A 19,982-nucleotide genomic window follows, 5' to 3' on the forward strand; every position below is an offset into this window, starting at 1 on the left:
ATAAATAGTACCAATATTGCTCTTCAAATAACCTAAGATAAAGGGGTGTTTTGGCTAATAGTATCGATACATGTTCCTTGGATATCGATGGTATCGATACCGACATCAAATGACAGATTACAATAGCCAATTTTGGCATAGGTATTCTTGGGAGTATCAATATCATGCATAGGGTATCAATACACTAGGTTAGGGTATCAATACTGAGTTGTTAAAATAAAACACTTAACCTAATTTTGGTACTGATACCTAAGATTGTATCAATGCCCTAGCACTGAGGTACCGATACTCTAAATAAGTGTATCGATACTGTTAGTTCCTCTCATATTCCAGTAGCTCAAATTAGTATCAATACCAAGGGTGAATATCGATACTAGAGGGATAGTATCGATACTGAATGAGATCAATATTGGTACCCTCATACTATATTGGGCAAGAATCATAGTTTCTGGTTAAGGGTTTGAATCCTTATAACCTCTCCAATAAGTTTTAAAGTAAAAATCCAAAATGCTTTACGAGAAGTAACGAAAGTTATAAGGAAATGATACATAAGACTAAACCCTTGTGTGGAGTTCGAGAAACAACGAGGACACCCGAGCTACTTAAATGTATGATGTTCGCCTAATAAATATTAATTAAGATATCTGAATATTTTTCTATCAGTGCAAATGCACTTTGTATAAGTGTTGAGGCACTTTAGTACCAATGTGTACTGCACTTATGTCTTAGCGCTGAGGCACTTTAGCATAAGTGCTAAGTCACTTCCATTGATCGATGGCAATGCCACGATATATATATACACACTCACACACACAATAATATACACATACATGTGATTATGTTCGATACTTTGTTGTGACTTATGTTTGATGTATTTTGTTGCTACATGACTGCACTTGCTAGTTCAGGGTTCAAAATTTGTTTCTATTCGTAGGTCAGTAGATGTCAGTTAAGGAGCTTATCGATAGGTTATGGATTCTAGATTTTGACAAACTGCATAGTACGTTTCGATTATTTTAGAGGGCATGTATTTATGTGACCTTTGTATAATTGAGCCAGAATTCTTTTGTTTAAAAATTGGGATGTTATTTTGAATTGTCAATTGGGAGCTCCCCAGTTGTAAACCTTAAATTTTTACGTTTAAAATTATGAATGATTTACTTACGTTTTAAAGGAATGTTTTAAAAAAATAGCTAGTCACTTTGGTGGTTTCGTGTAATATCCAAATCTTCCAGATTTCGGATCGGGTCGGATTTGGATGTTATACCTGCTAACTTTATTCTTCTACTCATTTGGGTTCAAAGCCATATAAGCCTCATTATGATGGATTCCGACTGATTTACTCTTCCTCGCGTTAGTATCACGATCATCCCTTAGAATACCATTCGAACTGTCATGCGAAACCTGACTAAAGTTGGCTCCATTTTTTTTTTTTTGGGATATCATCATTATCAATAAGACCTTCTAAAGAAGAAAATCGAGAACCACAATTAATTGACTTGGTGTTCGATTTACTTGAAGTGATATTCGATCCCGTATGACGACGTCTAGTATCAATAACCATCCAAGGTCCAAAAAGATTAGACTCTGAGACTTTCATCTTCTCTCGGACATTAAAGATAACGTGATTACCATAACTACAATCGATCACATCTGATGTCGCCTTAGACAAACCACAGTTATCCTTCATATGACCGTAAACACCACAAGTGAAACAAACTTTTTTGTAAGCCTTCATACTCCAGCTTCTGAATAATGCCGTCAATGCGTATACACGAGAACAATGGTTTATTGAGATAAAAAAGAATCGATAACCTCACAAATTTTCCCCGCTCCCCACCATCGGTGTTGTAGTCAATTTTAACAACCCTACCAATAAATGAAGCAATATGCTGAAATAAAGTCTTAGAATAATAGCGATACGATAAACCGGGAAGTCTCACCCAAACAATCACATGTTAGGGTTGTTTTTCGGAGGTGTTGAAGGATCTGTTCCAAAGTTGCACAATCAAGTAACTACCAATTATCACCCACGACCCTTCAGTGAGGAGCTTTGTGAAAATCCTTTTCATCTATGAAGCGAACAAGAAAGTAATTGTTATCAAGAAAATTGTGCGACCTAGAAGACGAACAAAATTGTGCATGATTTTATCTATTTGATCATGAACTCGGTCAGAAAACTGTATTGATAGGATAACACTTGTTCGATCCATAATGATATCCTCCTCCATAATAATCATTTCATCTTCAACGAAGCCATTCACCCCACTTTTCCCATTACTTTGCTGCTTGCCTGATGAAACAATGGTAGCATAGGATGCTTTACCATTCTCATGAAGGTGCTTCACCCCATTGATAGAATTTTCCATAGCATTTGCCTCGTTCTCAACATCAACATCCATCGCAGAATACTCCACCTGCTCATCTCCTTCGGTCACACGTTAACCCTTTTTTGACGGCCGTTGCTCATCCAACTACGATGGAGACGCCGATCTTTCCTTCGCAATAGTGGATGAAATAAAGGGGACAGTTTCTAGTGATCGGCCACCATGATAATCATAGTTGTTTGACCCTAACGACACGCTAAGGTTACCTTGCGTTGGGAGCATAGAGTTGACTTTTTATTATTCTTAAATCTAAGTTAATTTTATTCACCTCTATAAACTTTTTTATTATTAATATTTTGACAATTGAACCGTTAAATATCATATTGAATATAGATTAAATATCATGTCAATTTTTTTATTACAAATTTCACATTTAAAAATTCTTTAAATAATAATAATAATAGTAGTAGTGGTAGGACTAATTCAAACTAGTGTAGAATTAAATAAGTTTTATACACATTTATAAATTTTTTACGATTAATATTTTGATAATTTAGCTGTTAAATATCATATAATATTTACGTAGATTATACATATCAAATTTTGAGCAAATTGAATATACCTACTAACTATTTATTCTAAGTAAAACATTTCAACTATTAAATAAATATTAATAAATATATCACTTTAGATCAATACGATAGAGGTAATGAATTGACTCCAAAGTTATATATAATAAATGAAATGATATTGATAAAATCTTATATACATATAATGTTTAAGAAGATGTATCAAGTCAATATGACAATAACATCGAAGGAGATAGAGAATCATTTTAATCCATGATGAGGTACTATTATGATACTATGTTTTGTTTATTGTATAGAAATTTATTTTTAAATAATTAAGTTTACGAATAAAAATAAATAAGTATGATTTTAAAATTTTTATTTTTATTTAGATGAAAATTTGATTTCATGTTCAAATAATTTTTTTATTATTTTATGCCTAATTAAATTTTATTTTTTTATATTCCTGTATTATTATTTTTACATAAAATATAAAATAAACATGGAACTAAAAGGATCAAAATTTGAGGTTTGTTGGATCCATTGGCGTTTACATTATTTGAGCCCAAAATGGCTAATGCCCACCACATTGTGTTCTCCATACGTTTTCCTTTCTTCCTCGCTGCTGCTTTTTGGTTTTCGTTTGTGCAGAGTAGAAGGGGGCACTTTCCTTCAAAACTATGCGTTTATCATCAAAGCGAAGGCTCTATTGTTTCAAAAAAACGAGACTCTCTCGTCTCGAATCAGCTTCCCTTTGTACAGCTGCTCGAAACGATGCCGAAGCCTTGCAAATCGCATCTATCCTCACTAAGGATGACTGGAAAGGCCTTCTTGAGACATCATCGGATTTGAAAAGCAAGCTTAACCCAGAAATTATTCACTCCATTCTTCTCCAAAACTCGGTTCTTGATCCCAAGCGTCTCCTCTGGTTCTTCAACTGGGCAAGTCACAAATCCCCAAAACCTCAAAAATTGGATTCTTTTCCGTTCCTTGCTCTTACTTTATGCAATTCAAAGCTGTTTCGTGATGCCAATCAGGTTTTGAACAATATGGTTAGGACTAGGACGCCGGTTCAGGCCGTATTGGGTTCAATTATTAGGTGTTATAAGGATTATGAAGGGAATGATGTCCACATTTTGGAGATTCTGATTGATTGTTATAAGAAAATGGGTTCTTGGGATGATGCTGTTTATGTTTTTTTGGGTGCTAAAGAAGTTGGGGTTTTGCCTGGTTTGGTTTGCTGTAATAACTTTTTAGGCGATTTGCTTAAGTTAAATAAGCTGGATTTGTTTTGGAAGGTTTTCAATGGGATGGTCGATGCTAAATTGGTGCCTGATGTTTATACTTATACCAATGTGATCAATGCTCATTGTCGAGTTGGGAGTACCGAGAAAGCGAAAAGGGTGCTTATGGAGATGGAGGAGAAGGGATGTAGTCCTGGTTTGATTACTTATAATGTTATGATTGGCGGATTGTGCAGAGCCGGTTCTGTAGATGAAGCATTGAAGTTCAAAAACTCGATGGCTGAAAAGAGTATCAACCCAGATGCTTATACTTACAATATAGTTATCGATGGGTTTTGTAGGGAGAATAGATTACTGGAAGCGAAACTGACGATGGAAGAAATGCATCGTGCAGGTTTAAATCCTACCCATATTGCTTACACGGCTCTGATAAATGGATTCATAAAACAGGGTAGTATGGTTGAGGCTTTCCGAGTCAAGGATGAGATGGTTGCTTGTGGAATTAAATTGAATGTTTTCACTTATAATTCGCTTATTAGTGGTGTTTGTAAGGCTGGTGACTTGGAGAAGAGTAAAGCACTTATCAATGAGATGGTATCAATTGGCGTCAGACCTGATACACAAACATTTAATTTCATGATCGAGAGTTATTGTCGACAAGGGAATTTTGCCAAGGTCCATGAACTGCTTGAAGAGATGAAGAAGCACAACTTGAAACCCACGGTATACACTTACAACGTGGTAATTAGCGGCCTGTGCCACCGTGGAGATCTTGGTCGAGCTAATAATGTTTTTGAGGAAATGATCAGCAAAGGGTTGAAGCCCAATGTCATTTTGTATACAAATCTGATGAGAGGTCATATCCAGAAAAGTAGATTCGAGGAAGCAAGAAGGATCCTTGACAGAATGATGGAGAATGGGGTAATACCTGATATCTTTTGTTGCAATACTCTTATAAATGGTTTATGTAAGGCCCAAAGGATCAATGAAGCGAAGAGCATCTTAGATGAAATGGTTGACAGGGGCTTGAAGCCTAATGAACATACCTATGGGTCTTTCATCCACATATATGCTAAGGCCGGGGAAATGGAGGCCGTAGAAAGGTGTTTCAGAGAGATGCAAAGTTATGGTATAGCTCCAAATAATGCTATGTATTCTGCATTGATTAACAGCCTTTTCAAGGTAGGAAATGTAACTGAGGCTCTGTTGACATATAGGTGCATGTCTGAAAAAGGTGTGCTCCCGGATATAAAGACTTACACAGTGCTCATCCATGGCCTTGCGACAAATGGTAGAATTAATGATGCACTGCATCTTTTCTCTCAACTCGATGAAAAGGGTATAGTGCCTGACGTATACACCTATACTTCTCTCATTTCTGTCTTCTCTAAGCTTGGTGATATGGAGGGAGCTCTCAATCTTTATAATAAGATGTGTCAAAAAGGTATTGCTCCGAACATTGTTACATATAATACGATGATTGATGCTCTGTGTAAGGTAGGTGACACCAAGAAAGCTAGGGAGATGTTTAATGAAATCTCGCAGAAAGGCTTAGCACCTAATACTAAGAGTTATTCTATGATTATAGACGGATATTGCAAATCTGGATATTTAACTCAGGCATTTCTGTTACTGGATAAAATGCACACAAAGGGTGTTCCATCAGATAGTTTTACTTATTCAGCCCTTATCAACGGATGCTGTAAGGAAGGAGAAATGGACAAGGCAGTCTCTATATTTTCCGAAATGATGCATAAGGGCCTTGCTTCCATCTTTTCTTTCAATTCATTGATTGATGGATTATGCAAGTTGGGGAAACCAAATGAAGCTAAGAGGCTGTTAGATGTCATGGTTGATAAGTCTATTGCACCGAACCATGTAACCTATAGCATCCTGATTGATCATCACTGCAAGGAAGGAGAGATGGAAGAAGCTGAAAATCTCTTTTTGGAGATGCAAAGGCTGAATTTAGTCCGAGTGTTGTAACTTACAACTCGCTTTTGCATGGTTACAACAGATTAGAGAGGCGAGCCGAGATGTTTGCTCTTTTCGAGGCAATGGCTACAAATGGTGTTGAGCCTGATGAAATAATCTATGGTATTGTTGCAGAGGCTTACGTGGAAGAAAATAATTTGATCAGAATGTTGAAGCTGTTGGATGAAATACTAGTGAAGGATGTTGCATTCAATAAAAGCCCGTCTTTCCTTCTGCTGGATACGATATGCAAAACAAAGAACTTTTTGGAAGTTCCAAAGTTACTCGAAGAAATGGCAGAGCAAGGACTTAAGCTCAATCCAATCACATGTCACAAGCTCATTTGTGGTTTTCACAATAAAAGAAGTCCGGAGATAGCTGAAAGGATTGTGGAGAGCTTGATTCAGTTTGGATGGGTTCCAAATTCTACCACTCTAAATAGCATAATCGATAAAGAGTATGATGTCGATTCCCCCAAGCAAGCAACATGCGGAGTTCCTTGCCAGGTGTAAGCATGATTATTAGAGAAAAAAACTAGATACTTGTCATGTTGGATGCTTCCTAACAAAGTGGACGATGATTACACCTGGCAATTTAGAAGAGAAAAAAAATCCCTCTTATAACTAGCTCAAAAGTGCATGAGCATGTGTTTTAATGTCACATTTTTCTCTTGCAATTTAGCTTAAGCTACCCAATCCTCGAGTAAAATTTACATACTACAATTATATATATATATATATATAGCTACCATGATATAGCACCCAAAGGAACTACCAAGATGACTTGAAGAAACCTGTGCATTATGATGCAGTTTCACCTTTTGACTTTGTATACGAATAGCCTTGTTTTTTCAGAGCGAAAGATGAAAGGCCATCCTCCATTTCTTCCATTCGCGGTGTCTAACGTTCATTTTTGGGATTCTGAACTACCATTCGCGGTGTCTAACGTTCATTTTTGGGATTCTGAACTATTATACTACGATCTGTTAAAGAGTGCCAAAACCTCATTATCATTGATACCTGATGCCAATGCAAGCTGAAGAGGAGTTTTACCTTCTCCATCCACAGCCTGTGGGTCTGCTCCCCTGCAATTTTGGAACCAGTTGGGGAAAATAACCCGTGTAAACAAAACTACTAATATATCATCTGTGTATGTTTGTATAACATAGAGTAGGATACCCTAAATGTTTGAAATTAAAAAGAAAAAAAAAAGCAAGATCACCTTGACATAAGCAATTTCGCTATCGCAAATTTTCTGCCAACGAGGCAAAGATGGAGGGGCACGCGGCCTCTTGAGTCAGATGCATTTACATTTGCTCCATACTGAAGCAGTAGCTCCACCATGCCGATATCCGTGTTTAAACAGGCAAGATGTAGCAGTGAACAACCGTCAAAATGTTCCTTTTCGATCTGATCTCCTCTTTCATTTAACAGGTTTGAGGATCTTGATTGGTCGCGTGAGTCACCTGCAAAGCAATCAAAGTTGTAATTGAAGGATTTCTTTGGTTTTTCCCATTACATTAATCTGGAGTTTGTGGACAGAGGGGGAGTATGTACAATATGATTGATGACCATAAATGGTATTAACATCTGCTCCATTGCAAACAATGTGGCGGTATAGAGCCTTCGGGTCATTAGAACGAACACTTTCCCACACCTCTTCTGCTACCGAAAGGAGACACGGATTGTCTGTTAACTTACAAACAAAAGCTTTCTCTGCATACTGAAATCATCGGAAACCATCAACTCCACATCCTAAAGAAAAAGATTACTGAAGCAACATATGCTACCAAGTTATGGCATAAATGTTGCAAATATCTAGCAACATGCCAAAAACTCTAACTATGAATTAACAACTGCAATGTTAAAACCAGTTAACCAGACATCATTGATGCAGTCTTATTCCAGAACAGGAAAAAAACCTAGGTAACCAGGCAATACCTTTGCATGAATAAACAACTCCTTCGCTGAAATTGGGTCATCGTGAGAAGGTTTCGTTTTGGGAAGCTGTTTTTGTCCTTCAGACTTGGAAGAACTACACCAAGTAAAAACGTATCATTATAGGAAGAGTTTCCCCATCGAATCGAATAGTTTTACTTACCCCACAGGTAAGACAGTTTTTGTATGTCCGGAGTTCAACTCCTCCCAGATTGAATTCACATAGAAATTTCCCAGTGATTGAAACAAAGCCAACACAGAAGGTTCCCACACTTTAACATCAAGTTTCAGTGATCTTACCTGAGTAAGAGGTTATAGAAAAGCTGCATGAATAGGCAATCAAAGAAAACAAAAGTAAAAGAGAGACACATGAGCTTTTTTTCTTCAAGAAATATTAAAGAAAGGCCACTGTCATTTCTTAGAAAGACATTAGGTTCCCAGAGCACATTTATATGATATACCTTTGATATATGTACGCCAAGATTGCGATGAACTCCAGAACATTCGATGCATATGAGTAAACCAAGGTTTAAAGATGCCCAGTCTGGCTCAGGTTCACCACAATCGGCACATTTATCATTCCCGGGTACTTTTCTTAGGATATCAATTGGCTTTTCATTCTTTTCGTAATTTTCTTGATGCTGCAAACTTTTAGGAATATCTGAAAGACTTCCAGTGGAGGGAATCTTAGGCATATATTGTCTTGTTGTTGTCTGAAATCCATCAGGGCACTCCACTAATGAACTGTCACTAGTCAAGTTATTATCACCACCACCACTTCTCATGGGGAAAGCAGAGAGAGACTGACATAAATGTATTAAGGTCATTTGCATGGAAAAAGAAACCCAAGGGATATGTAGTGAGGAAAAAGAAACCAATGTTGTAAGGTCAAGAAAATTATTTTCAAATTTTTTTTAAAAAAAACACATCTCCTTTTGTTTTTTTGGTTGAGGAAAAAGGAAATTTGATCAATTACCGATTCAGGTGTTTGGGAACTCAATAATGAAGTAATCACTCCAGTTATTTTTTCAATCCAATCCCTCTGGTCTAGTGCATTTTCTGCCTGCATTGCCAACCTATTATTTTCAATGGTTTGCTGCTAATTGAATCATTTCCACAATAACCACAAAACACTACCAATAAGGGAAAAAAGTTTCAGAAATGATAAAATTGAAATATTGAACACTTACCTGCAATGTATAGATTTTTGTTGGTGAGATAATTCTGAAACAGAACATCAAATCAGACTGATCCGCGTCAACCTTGATTGTTGATGTCAACAAGTTTACTGTGTGACGTGTAACAGACTTTTCATCATTTGCACCACTATGGTAATGATTGGAAAGCCATCGACTCAGCAGCCCTTGACCATTTTCAGAACTGCTCTTTTGTGTAGTAGACTGACTTCCACCTGCCTGAATAAGTAACATTTAGTGTGGAGAAAAGAGAAAGAGGAACAGTTACAGCCCATATTATTAATGGTGATTTTCATTTGACTTACAGAAGACCATGCAAATGGTTTACGATAGTAGTACAACATCCCTCGACTGTCCAGAACAAAAAACCTTCTCTTCCAATCACCTCTCAGGTTTGAGGAACGTTTTGAAAGATAACCTTGTCGTATGGTTTGGACCTATGTAAAAGAGGTATCGAAATGGAAATGGAAACGTAAACAAATTCATTAAGAAATTCAAACAAGATTAAGAATCTCTAGTTGAGATATCACCTTTCCGTTTGCGGCAGATTGCATAACTGCCTCAATAATTTTTTGGGATCCCCTTGTGTAAGGTTGCATGCCATCGGCAACAGAAGGACTGGTGTAGCCAGTTAAGGACAGCTTACCCTGTTCAATCTGTCTGATATGTTCCTGCATCCTTTCACTTAGAGATTCCTGCTCATAGTTCGAACATTCCCTAGACTTCTGTGCGTAATCTAAGACCTGTAACCCATAGACACTAGTTTCTAAAATTCTCTTGATTAAGAGATATGGAAGTTCAAATATAGAAGAAATAAGTTTCTGACAAAATCTTTATTGGCAGAAAACTTAAAAAGTCGTATTTACTTGAGAAAGAAAATTATTCCAAGTTTCCCAGGGAGTTGCTTGCTTACGGGAACTCTTAGGACAGGAGAGGACGCCATATATCAAGAAAGGAACCATACTCTGATCTAGAAATGGAGGGAAAAGAAACACTGGTGCTGTAGAGGCAAAGTTTTTCTCTTTACTAGTGGAGAAAATTTTTGCAAAAACAGTGGTTGGATGGAAGCACTGGCGTGGACACAATGCGATTTAGGCTTATCACTTCCATCTACTTGGATTGACCAGAAATATTTAGCTTGTGATTATCCACAAGAATAACAACAGCATCCCCAATGGTATCCATTAAAAATAGATTAAGAATTTTGAAGCATTATCAAATACCACTGTGGCCTAGAGTCATTTTCTTTTTGCGGTAAAGTAGATTAGAAATAGATCTTATCCATGCTCTTATCATATGTTTTTTCCAAGTAAATTTAGAAATCAATCTCACTTTAGCAGGTATCTAGCAATTACAAAACTTTATTGGCCTCATTGATGTGTCTGGTGTGCATGTCTATATTAGAATCTCTTTACTGCTGGGTTGGTAAAGGAACTTAAAATTGATATTGAGATGCAACAGTCGGGAAACCTTGGAGTTGAAATGAATATGACTCGAGCATTGAAGCGTAAACAAAAGGCATTGGGCTATATTTGTGATGAGTGTTATTCCAAGGGACACAAATATAAAAGTTTATTTTGGATTGAAGTACCTGATAATGAAGGTGAGCAAGATAATGATGACATGGATGATCTTCAATTTTCTTTACATGCCATTAGCAGCGGGACTCGCAATACATTTACTACACAACTGATGGCAAAGTTGTCGGGAGTAATAATGTTAGTACTCATCGATTCGGGCAGTAAGAACAACTTCCTACCTGGAGATGTGATGCCAAAATTGGGATTGGAAGTATGGAAAAAACTTAGGCTGTAAGTTTGTGGGAAATGGAGAACAGGTGCCTAGCATAAGCATCTGTAAATAAGTACAGTTCATGGTTGCAAATGATAGCTTTCAAGATGATTTTTTCTATACCATTAGAGGGGTTTGATGTGATTTTGAGGGTAAAATGGTTGTGTACTCAGCCCGATTTTATGGGACTTCAGCTATTTGCCTATTTGACTAAGAAATTTACCGTAAACGGGAAGGAGATAAAATAGCGTGGGCAACTTCCAGAGGTAGTTCCACAACTAGTCTAATGCAAGGATAGAAATCAAGTATTATAGTCTTGGATAAACTACTGGTCGAATTTGCACATTTGTTCCAAGAGCCATCTGAGTTGTCTGCTAGCTGTGAATATGACATCACATACTTCTTTAACAGGATCAGGACCAACTGTAGTCAGACTTCATTGATACCCAATTTTTCAAAAGGATGAAATTGAGAAACAATGTGATCAAATGCTACAAAAAGACTCATTTAGATCCCCATTCTCATCTCCAGTACTCGTAGTAAAGAAGCATGATGAGTCATGGCATTTTTGTATTGATTACCGTGAGCTTAATGTTTGCATTGTTAAGGATAATTATCTGATTCCTGTAATGAATGATCTATTGGATGAACTTCATGGGGGCAAAACATTTTATGAAGCTAGATTTATGGTCGAGTTATTTCCAAATTAAAATGACGTCTATAGATGTGGAAAAGACAGCTTTTCAAATCCATCGTAGGCACTTTGAGTTCCTTATCATGTCATTTGGACTTACCAATGCTCCTTCTGTATGTCAAAGTTTGATGAGTGGCATTTTCTGCCAACTGTGGATTTGCCACTGTTTCCCTCCCTTATTTGCTAAGTTTGTTATATTCTTATTTAATGACATACTAATTTATAGCACATGGACTACTTTTTGAACTCTTACGAGATAACATGTTGTTCTTAAAGAAATTCAAGTGTTCCTTTCGCGAGTCCCAAATAACCTATCTTGGGCATGTCATCTATGGTGATGGAGTAGAGGTTGGTCATAGTAAAATTAATGCTATCACTAACGGGCCAACTGCTCAATCTACCAAGACTTTACGGAGCATTTCTCAGGTTGGCATGAATACTAGAGAAAAATTTTAACTACGGGCAAGTAGCTGCATTCTTAACATCTCTTTTTAAGAAAAATGCCTTTAGCTAAACTATGGAATCTAAGTCGTTTTCAAACAATTAAATTTTTTTCTTTCAGCAGCTCCAATTTTGAAATTACTAACTTTGAGGAGGAATTTGTGGTTGAATGTGACTCTTCAGGCAGTGGGTTTGGAGATATACTACAACAAAAGGGACACCTCATTGATTTTTTTCAGTTACAAGATTGCAGACCGATACCTAGAGTTGGCAGCATAGCGAGAATTAATTGGTTTGGTAAAAGCAGTGATTCATTGCAGACCCTATCTTTGGTGTAGGCACTTTCTCTCTATTTATCACTTCTGCCTCAAGTACCTGTTAGACCAGGCTTACAACATCCCTACAATAGCATTGGATCTGATTTTCATATGGAGTATAAATTTAGTGAGTTGAATAGAGCTAGATGTAGATGCTTTATCTAGAAGAGATAAGAATTTGTCGCACTTCATGACAGTTTCCTTCCCTTAAGTAGAAATTCTTGATGCAGTCCGACAAAAAAACAGAACAACGAATTACTCAAAATAATTGGGGTCAGATTAGGTTGAGCAAAATGGGTTGACTTTCTTTGAAGTAGGTTTTACCCTCTACCTACCTCTCCACTTATTTCCACTGTTATTTCAGCCGTACATGCTACGGCACATGAAGGGGGTTGAAAACATTGCATCGTCTTCATCAAGATTTTTATTGGAAAAGAATGTAGCTTGCATGCTCGGAACTTTTGTAGAATTTGTTTTTTGTTTATCAATGCCATAAATTGCAAATTTTACAGCTTGCATGATTGCTTCAACCTCTTCCAATTCCAGAACAAGTTTGGGCTGATATCTCCATGGACCTTGTGGAGGGTCTACCTAAGGTTAAATGGAAATATGGTACCTATGGTTGTTGTGGGCAGAGTATCGAAATACACTTATTTTTTACCCTTGGCTCATCTGTTTAGTGTTATGTATGTGGCTACCGTCTTCTTTGCGAAGGTATTTTGAACTTCATGATTTGCCTGAATCTGTAGTTTCAAACCGTGACAAGGTTTTCCTTTGTTTTGGAATGAATTACTTTGTCAGGCTGATTCTAAACTAGCCTTTTCATCAGCGTACCATCCCCAATCTGATGATCAGACAGAGGCTTTTAATCGAACAATAAAGATGTACCTACGATACCTCTTTAAAAGGTTGGAAATATTGATGACAAAGAGGGAAACAATTATTATATTATAAACGTTATTCTTTGAAGGGCTCAGTCAAGGAGGTATCTGCTTCTCTTATTAATCATAGGTCAGAACAAGAATTCTTTTACATCTAGAATTGTGACTAGATTCTACGCCAAAGCTCATAAAAACAGTGTCATGTTGGACTTAAGTAAGAATCCATTGCAAGTTACTAATTACAAGGATGTAGATGAACCTAAAGCAACTGTGGGTGATATCCTTAACTAGCATAATCAAGCATTATTGTTCTAAACAGTTTGTTTTGTATTCTCGAAAAGGGATAGTTCAGCTTCCCAAGGTTAGAAAGATTGTTTGGTTTTATCAAGCATAAGCTGAACAAAGTTTTTCAACCCTATGGTTTGCAGACCCTAATGTGTGGCACCTCTCATTTTTGCCATGAATTGATGAAATATTTGGCTTTCTGTGCAAGCTACAAAGTATTAACCTTCAACTGTAGAAAGGGTTTTTTGTTGGATTCTTTCAAACGTTCAACTTGTGAGGAAAGCAATGTAAGAAAAAGTTAATAGTATGTCTCAGCTACTTTTTGTAGTTACAAGTGTGTCAGTAGCTAGTTTCAGCAGCTTCATTCCATTTCATTTTTATTTTAAAGCAGTTATAAACCGGATGAAAGAAACCTAAAGATATAGCAAATTAATGTTTTTTTCCATCTTATAGGAGCGAAAGTTAACGTCAAACCTGGTTAATAAACGGTTCCATCCTATTCAAGAGTTCGTATCCCTGTTTGAAGAATCGTAGGTGAGCTTCCATCATCCCGCTGACAGCCTCCAAAAATTCAAACCCCTTTTTGGATTCAAACTTGAATAGAGCGCTAACCTGGTCGTAGCAGAACATGTAGATTTTCAGCTTCAAGTAAAGAAACGAACATAAAACCAAACATGCCTTGACTGGAAAAAGCTAACTTACCAGATTGAAGCGGGCTAGCTCAAATGAGGTTTTAGCAGTAAGTAATTCCTGGAATGTCTCTCTACCAAATTAGATTTTGAAGGTAATGGTTAACCGTGACAAAGTGTTCAACAGTTTATGCACTTGTGGGGTCAAGAAAGAGTTAATGTTGTATATACCTCCTCTATGGCTGCAGCCACGTCAGTCTTAGTGCTTTTCCTTAAAGACATAAACTTCTCCCGTGCCTGTATGCCAGAATGGCGACCGTTAGGAATGTACCAGCTATATAAAGAACTAACTTTACGAAATAGTATACCAAAACGAAGTCTCAGGTTCACAATGCCTAGTTGTTTTAATCCTAAATGAATTCGTATGCATAGAACTGAAAATCATGATGAAAAAGTGTGTTAAATTTTTTATTTGAAATTCACCTGATCATATGCAAGTGAAGCCTTGTCAAAAGGTTTTCGGGCATCCTGAAACAGTGATTTAACAGTGGGTCAGAAAATATGAGAGAATCTAGTTAACATCCACCATAACATCTATCATATGATAAAGAGTACCTTAATATCTTGCAGATCAACATTGACAAACTGAAGCAACCTATCATTTAGCATGTGCTCTGTCTGAAAAAGTAAATTAAGTGTCAGAAGCAGGGACTAAATTAACTGAAAATCTCTCGCCACATCTCATAAACTTACCTTAGTAAGATGAAACAACCTAGATGTTTAATGGTTACAAGCAGAAATCTCAGGCATACTGCTAGAACAATCGAATGTGCTAGCAAATTTAGTGAAAATGATGTGCCATGTGAGGAAGTGAGAGAAAATGTGAGAAACAACCTCCCAGTTCATTTTTGTAAGCTCGCACCACAATCTAATTCTATTGATAATTTAGGTGGAAACATATCTTTCAAGAAAAATCCAACTTATTAAATGATTAAAATCGTGAGGGCCCTAAATTGAGTCTGAACATTTAGATAAATTTGGAATTTCTTTTGTTCGGGAGGAGAAGAACCTAATCAGGCCATCACCTTCCACTTGGTTGGGAATTCTTAGGGCGGGTCAATAGGTGCATACTAAAGACCTTTAGTATCCTTATTGTTTGTAACCATTTACAATATACACTAAATTTCTCAAGATGAAACTTGTTCTACGACTGCAAGTCTTAATAAACACAGTTTTTCCACTCTAAGGTGGTGTTTGTTTTTACAGAGGTAAAAGATCTACAGTCTGCGGACCACATCTGCAGGTATCTGCAGCAGAAGAGGTAGACCAAAAGTCTGCAGACTGCAAGAAGAAGACTGTTTGTTTTTAACGTCTGCAGACTGCTAAAATATACTGAAATATAAATAAACTGATTTTTTAAACTATACTCAAAAAACCATTTTTTCTATTGATTTTTTAAAAATTATAAAATGTCATTAAGTTTAATGAATCATTACAAAATAGTCACTATAATGTTGTAATAAATTATAAAAGTTCGATAATATAATAATTATTTTATAGTATTTAGGTAAATTTATTAATAATTTTATAATATTTTAATAAATTTAATAAGTATTTTATAATTTTTTATATTTTATTGACGAAAATGATCATTTGTATATAACTCAACGATATCTAATATACTTTATTTGAAAAAATATATTAAATAAATATTATACGAATTTTATTATTATAAATTATTACATCACCGGACTATTAGATTTTGGTTTTAATATTATATATATCATTTTAATATATTATTATTAAATCAATCGATAATGAAATCAACTTAATTTTAATTCAATCTGCTTGTTTCAGTTTAAGTAATTGTTAAAAAAAATAATTTAATTCTCAATTATTATCGATTCACAAATATATCAATACTCGATTTTATAATATCATTTAAATCATCTTAATTCCTTCGAGAGGTACAATCCGATTCTAGTAACATAAAAAAATATATAATATATACTCCATATAACATACATCAATTAGTATTTTTCTATTTAGAAAAAAATATATTATTTGTTTTTTATTTATTTATTTTTTATAAAGGGACTTTCGTACTTTACTAGAATTAAATGATAAGAATCAGATTTTTCAATAGTGTGAATATTTTTTTATTAAAACATTTATTTTATCTTTTAATGCTAATAATTATATGTCCCCGTGATTTTCTAAGTTTTTACATAAAAAAAGTTTATTAAGTTTAATTGTATAATATTTTTTTACTAAGTTTAATATATTTTTTTCAAATAAAGTATATTAGATATCGTTGAGTTATATACAAATGATCATTTTCGTCAATAAAATATAAAAAATTATAAAATACTTATTAAATTTATTAAAATATTATAAAATTATTAATAAATTTACCTAAATACTATAAAATAATTATTATATTATCGAACTTTTATAATTTATTACAACATTAATGACTATTTTGTAATAATTCATTAAATTTAATGACATTTTATAATTTTTAAAAAATTAATAGCAAAAATTGTTCTTTGAAGAGATTAGAAGAGCTTTGAAGACATAAGTCTACGTCTGCGCCAAGAAGAGGACGCGCAGACGTTAGAAGAGCTTATGTCTTCTAAAAAACAAACGGTCTGCGAAGCCCAATGTCTACGCATGGTCTACGCGGCGCAGACATAAAAGCTTTGAAGACCTTAAACAGTGAAAACAAACACCGCCTAAGAAATAAAAAACACACCATATTCAGTAGTCAAAGCCCAACAGAACATGCAAAGATCATGCATGATGTTTTAACTAGGCATCTCTAAAGTCACAAAAGTCATTACCTGTGAGCGAAGAGCTTCCTTGTATGAGGTAATTTCTCTGAATGCAACAATGAATTTGTTCATGACTGGACCTGGATTTCATCATTAAGAACACCACCAATTTGTTGAGCAATTTATTGCATTTTCAAGGTATTATAACAAGCCAGAAAGTGTACCTCCAAAAGCAACACATGTAGGATCATTTTGATCCCCTCCAAACGTTTCAAGGGCGTTCACAAAAGCAATGTCACCAGCATAGCCTTCTACAAGCCCTTCTCTGGCATTTTCAAGGAATAGACCATGTGAGATCATTCAATAGTACTACAATTATGCATTAAAACTCCTAAGCTGCTTTTAAATCCATAAGTTACAATGTTTCTTATTCTTGTTTTCAAACTAAGTGGAACTAATACTAGATATTAACAACTTATTAACACTGCTATAAACATAAGATATTGCTGCTAGTAAATGAAGGATGTTTCCTCTTTATAAAGGGTGTACGCAAACGATTGGAACAAATAAAAAAATGTAGACTTACGTGTATTTTCGACATCCTTTATAAAACTTTAAGCATCTTCCTCGCATCAGCTCTGCATTCTCTTCCACGCATTGTATCTGTTTCATCAACCAATACAACAATTACTACTAATTTCTAACACAAACTAGCCTAAACACAATGCAAAATTACTGATATTAGTAATAATTAAAAAAAATTGAAGCAAAAGATTCCACTCAAAGCAGAGCAAGAAAAAGTTTCGAAAAATAGAAATAAATTCATCGATAATCCCAGTAAAACACTGTTGGATCAAACCATTGAAATTACCCGTAAAAGTTTTAAGGGTGAACTACGCAGTTAGTCGTTCAACTATTCTGTTTTCGTTGATGAGTTGTATAATAATACATTTAGCACCCAATGTTTGCACATGCTATCTTCTGATTATAGATAAACTAATAGACTTAGCCGTCCACGTTTACGGATTAAGTCAATTTGATTCCTTATGGTTATTTTAAATTTTAACATTTTTATGTATTTTCCAGATTTATTTTAAAATTCTTATGAATTTTTATGTATTTTTATATTTTTTGAATTTTTAAAATCAAGACTAAAAAGTTAGAATTTATAAATGTGGATGCTTAAATTTATGCTTAATTAGAAAATAAGTGCCCAAAATATACTATTTTTTCTCAAATAGGTGTCCAAACTTTTTTCGATTCATCCAAGTGCCTAACGTTACCACTTTAGGTACCCGGACCGTAACAGTTGTTAAATTCTGCCATTAAAGGACACATGTCACATTCAAGTAATTTTGAAAATTTTATTTAAAATAATAAAAAAACTTAAAATTATATTTAAAAAACCCAAAAAATTTTAAAATCTTAAAAAGAAACTTTGAAAAAACCCTAAATCTAATCCCTATATCCATGTCGATCACTACCCTTACCGTCGACCGAACCTCCACCTAATCGTGCCTCTACCCGAAAACCATTTTTCTGACGAAGAGCCACCAGAACCGGAGTCGACGGGAGTTGAACCAAGTTCTTCATTTCGCCAGGTTTACTGTTGATTTCATCATTGGGGTGTGGTTTTTCGTGTGATTGTTAGAGGGTAAATGATCGTTCAGTGGAGGCGTGTTTGGGGGGTAGGCTTGGTCGATAGCAACAACGGCCAACATGGGTATATGATTGAAATTAGGGTTTTCAAAGTTTTGGAGGTTTTTTTAAAAATTTTAAAAATTTTGGGACTCTTTAAATAAAAATGTTTTTTAAAATCAAAATTAGTATAATGTGACACGTGTCACTTAACGGATTTTTTTAATATTGGTTACGGCCCAAACACCTAAAGTGGTAAAGTTTATAATGTTAGACACCTGAATGAATTGAAAAGAGGTTTAAGCATCTATTTGAGAAAAGTAGTATAATTTGGGTACTTATTTTATAGTTAAGCCTTAAATTTATTGATTTGTATAGAATTAAAATTAAAAATGATAAAATGTGTAAATATCCACACATACGGATTAATTTTGTTATTACTTAACAACAATGATAAATTCAAAGTTTTATTTGTAGTTCGGTAATGAATATGGAAACTGGCTAATAGCTGGTTCACTAATGGCATAGTTTACTCAAGATTTTATTACATCCAAATTGAGATCAATAAAGAGGAAATTGATAGAGAAATGGACAAAAGATGGGAGCATAACCACATTGAAAGCCACCTTATTTTCAGTTAAAAGAATGACCTCCGCATGGCGGCAAATAGTTGCATTATTAAAACAAGTGCATCGCCTAACAAAAAAGCCGCAATGCCATATAAACAAGAATAAGAAGAAGAAGACGAACCTCTTGCCGAAACATCGGCGTATCTTCGAGTTGGGAGAATTGCATTTTTGGAGAAGCGCAGAATTTGGCTAGTTTTTTTTTCTTGGGTGACGAAATTAAGTTTGAGAGAAGAGAGTGAGAGATTGATTTTATTTGATTTGTTTTGAGTGATTGGGACGGGAGGCTTTGAGGAAAGGGCGCAAAACGGAGAATTCTGTTATTACAACTTTCATGCCCCCCCCCCCCCTCTCTCTATTTTCTTTTAATCCAAACATAACCCGCCTTTTCTGCTTCTCTCTCACTATTTATTTGTCATTAAGGCTTTACTACTCATTTGGACCCTGTACTTACAACATTCTCTCAATTGGTACCTTCACCTCTTCTTCTTCTTTCTGAAAATAGGTTTAGACGGTCGATTTTAAAAAAAAAAATCAAACCCACTAAACCGACCTTAACTTACTATACCCGAATCGACTGGTTTGAATTGTAAAATATGACTTAATTTTTTTTTGATAAATTCTAAATCTAATCTTAATTCTACTTAGAGCAGAAGATA

The 19,982-nt window shown here is 35.1% G+C and overlaps 2 protein-coding genes across 2 annotated transcripts; one reads left to right on the plus strand and one right to left on the minus strand.

Moving 5' to 3' along the window:
* The first annotated feature begins 3,498 nt into the window (after positions 1 to 3,498).
* On the plus strand, positions 3,499 to 6,774 carry LOC120125127 (pentatricopeptide repeat-containing protein At5g61990, mitochondrial-like). The gene is given in 2 exon segments (XM_039143619.1): positions 3,499 to 6,109; positions 6,112 to 6,774. Coding segments are annotated over 2 exon segments (3,048 nt in total). The 5' UTR covers positions 3,499 to 3,576; the 3' UTR covers positions 6,627 to 6,774.
* Positions 6,775 to 7,050: 276 nt separating this feature from the next.
* Positions 7,051 to 19,492, minus strand: LOC120124782 (ADP-ribosylation factor GTPase-activating protein AGD1-like). Its single transcript, XM_039143357.1, has 19 exons — positions 19,448 to 19,492; positions 17,646 to 17,722; positions 17,284 to 17,384; positions 17,129 to 17,199; positions 14,901 to 14,963; positions 14,769 to 14,813; positions 14,517 to 14,582; positions 14,359 to 14,406; positions 14,131 to 14,268; positions 9,778 to 9,990; positions 9,553 to 9,684; positions 9,242 to 9,466; positions 9,028 to 9,114; positions 8,513 to 8,854; positions 8,215 to 8,351; positions 8,055 to 8,148; positions 7,610 to 7,836; positions 7,336 to 7,578; positions 7,051 to 7,198 (listed from the first exon to the last, which is right to left on the minus strand). The coding sequence occupies exons 1-19, from the start codon at positions 19,490 to 19,492 to the stop codon at positions 7,090 to 7,092; spliced, it is 2,463 nt and encodes an 820-aa protein (XP_038999288.1). The 3' UTR covers positions 7,051 to 7,089.
* Between the last annotated feature and the right edge of the window lie 490 nt (positions 19,493 to 19,982).

The sequence above is a fragment of the Hibiscus syriacus genome, unplaced genomic scaffold (assembly GCF_006381635.1).
Source record: "Hibiscus syriacus cultivar Baekdansim isolate YM2019G1 unplaced genomic scaffold, ASM638163v2 tig00110429_pilon, whole genome shotgun sequence".
NCBI lineage: Eukaryota > Viridiplantae > Streptophyta > Magnoliopsida > Malvales > Malvaceae > Hibiscus > Hibiscus syriacus.

Coding starts and splice junctions, on each gene's coding strand:
- LOC120124782 (XM_039143357.1), bottom strand. CDS start 19,492: ATGCAATTCTCCCAACTCGAAGATACGCCGATGTTTCGGCAAGAG. Junction 7,579..7,609: donor ATGGGAAAAACCAAAGAAAT/CCTTCAATTACA, acceptor TTGCTTTGCAGG/TGACTCACGCGACCAATCAA. Junction 7,199..7,335: donor GCGAAATTGCTTATGTCAAG/GTGATCTTGCTT, acceptor CCAAAATTGCAG/GGGAGCAGACCCACAGGCTG.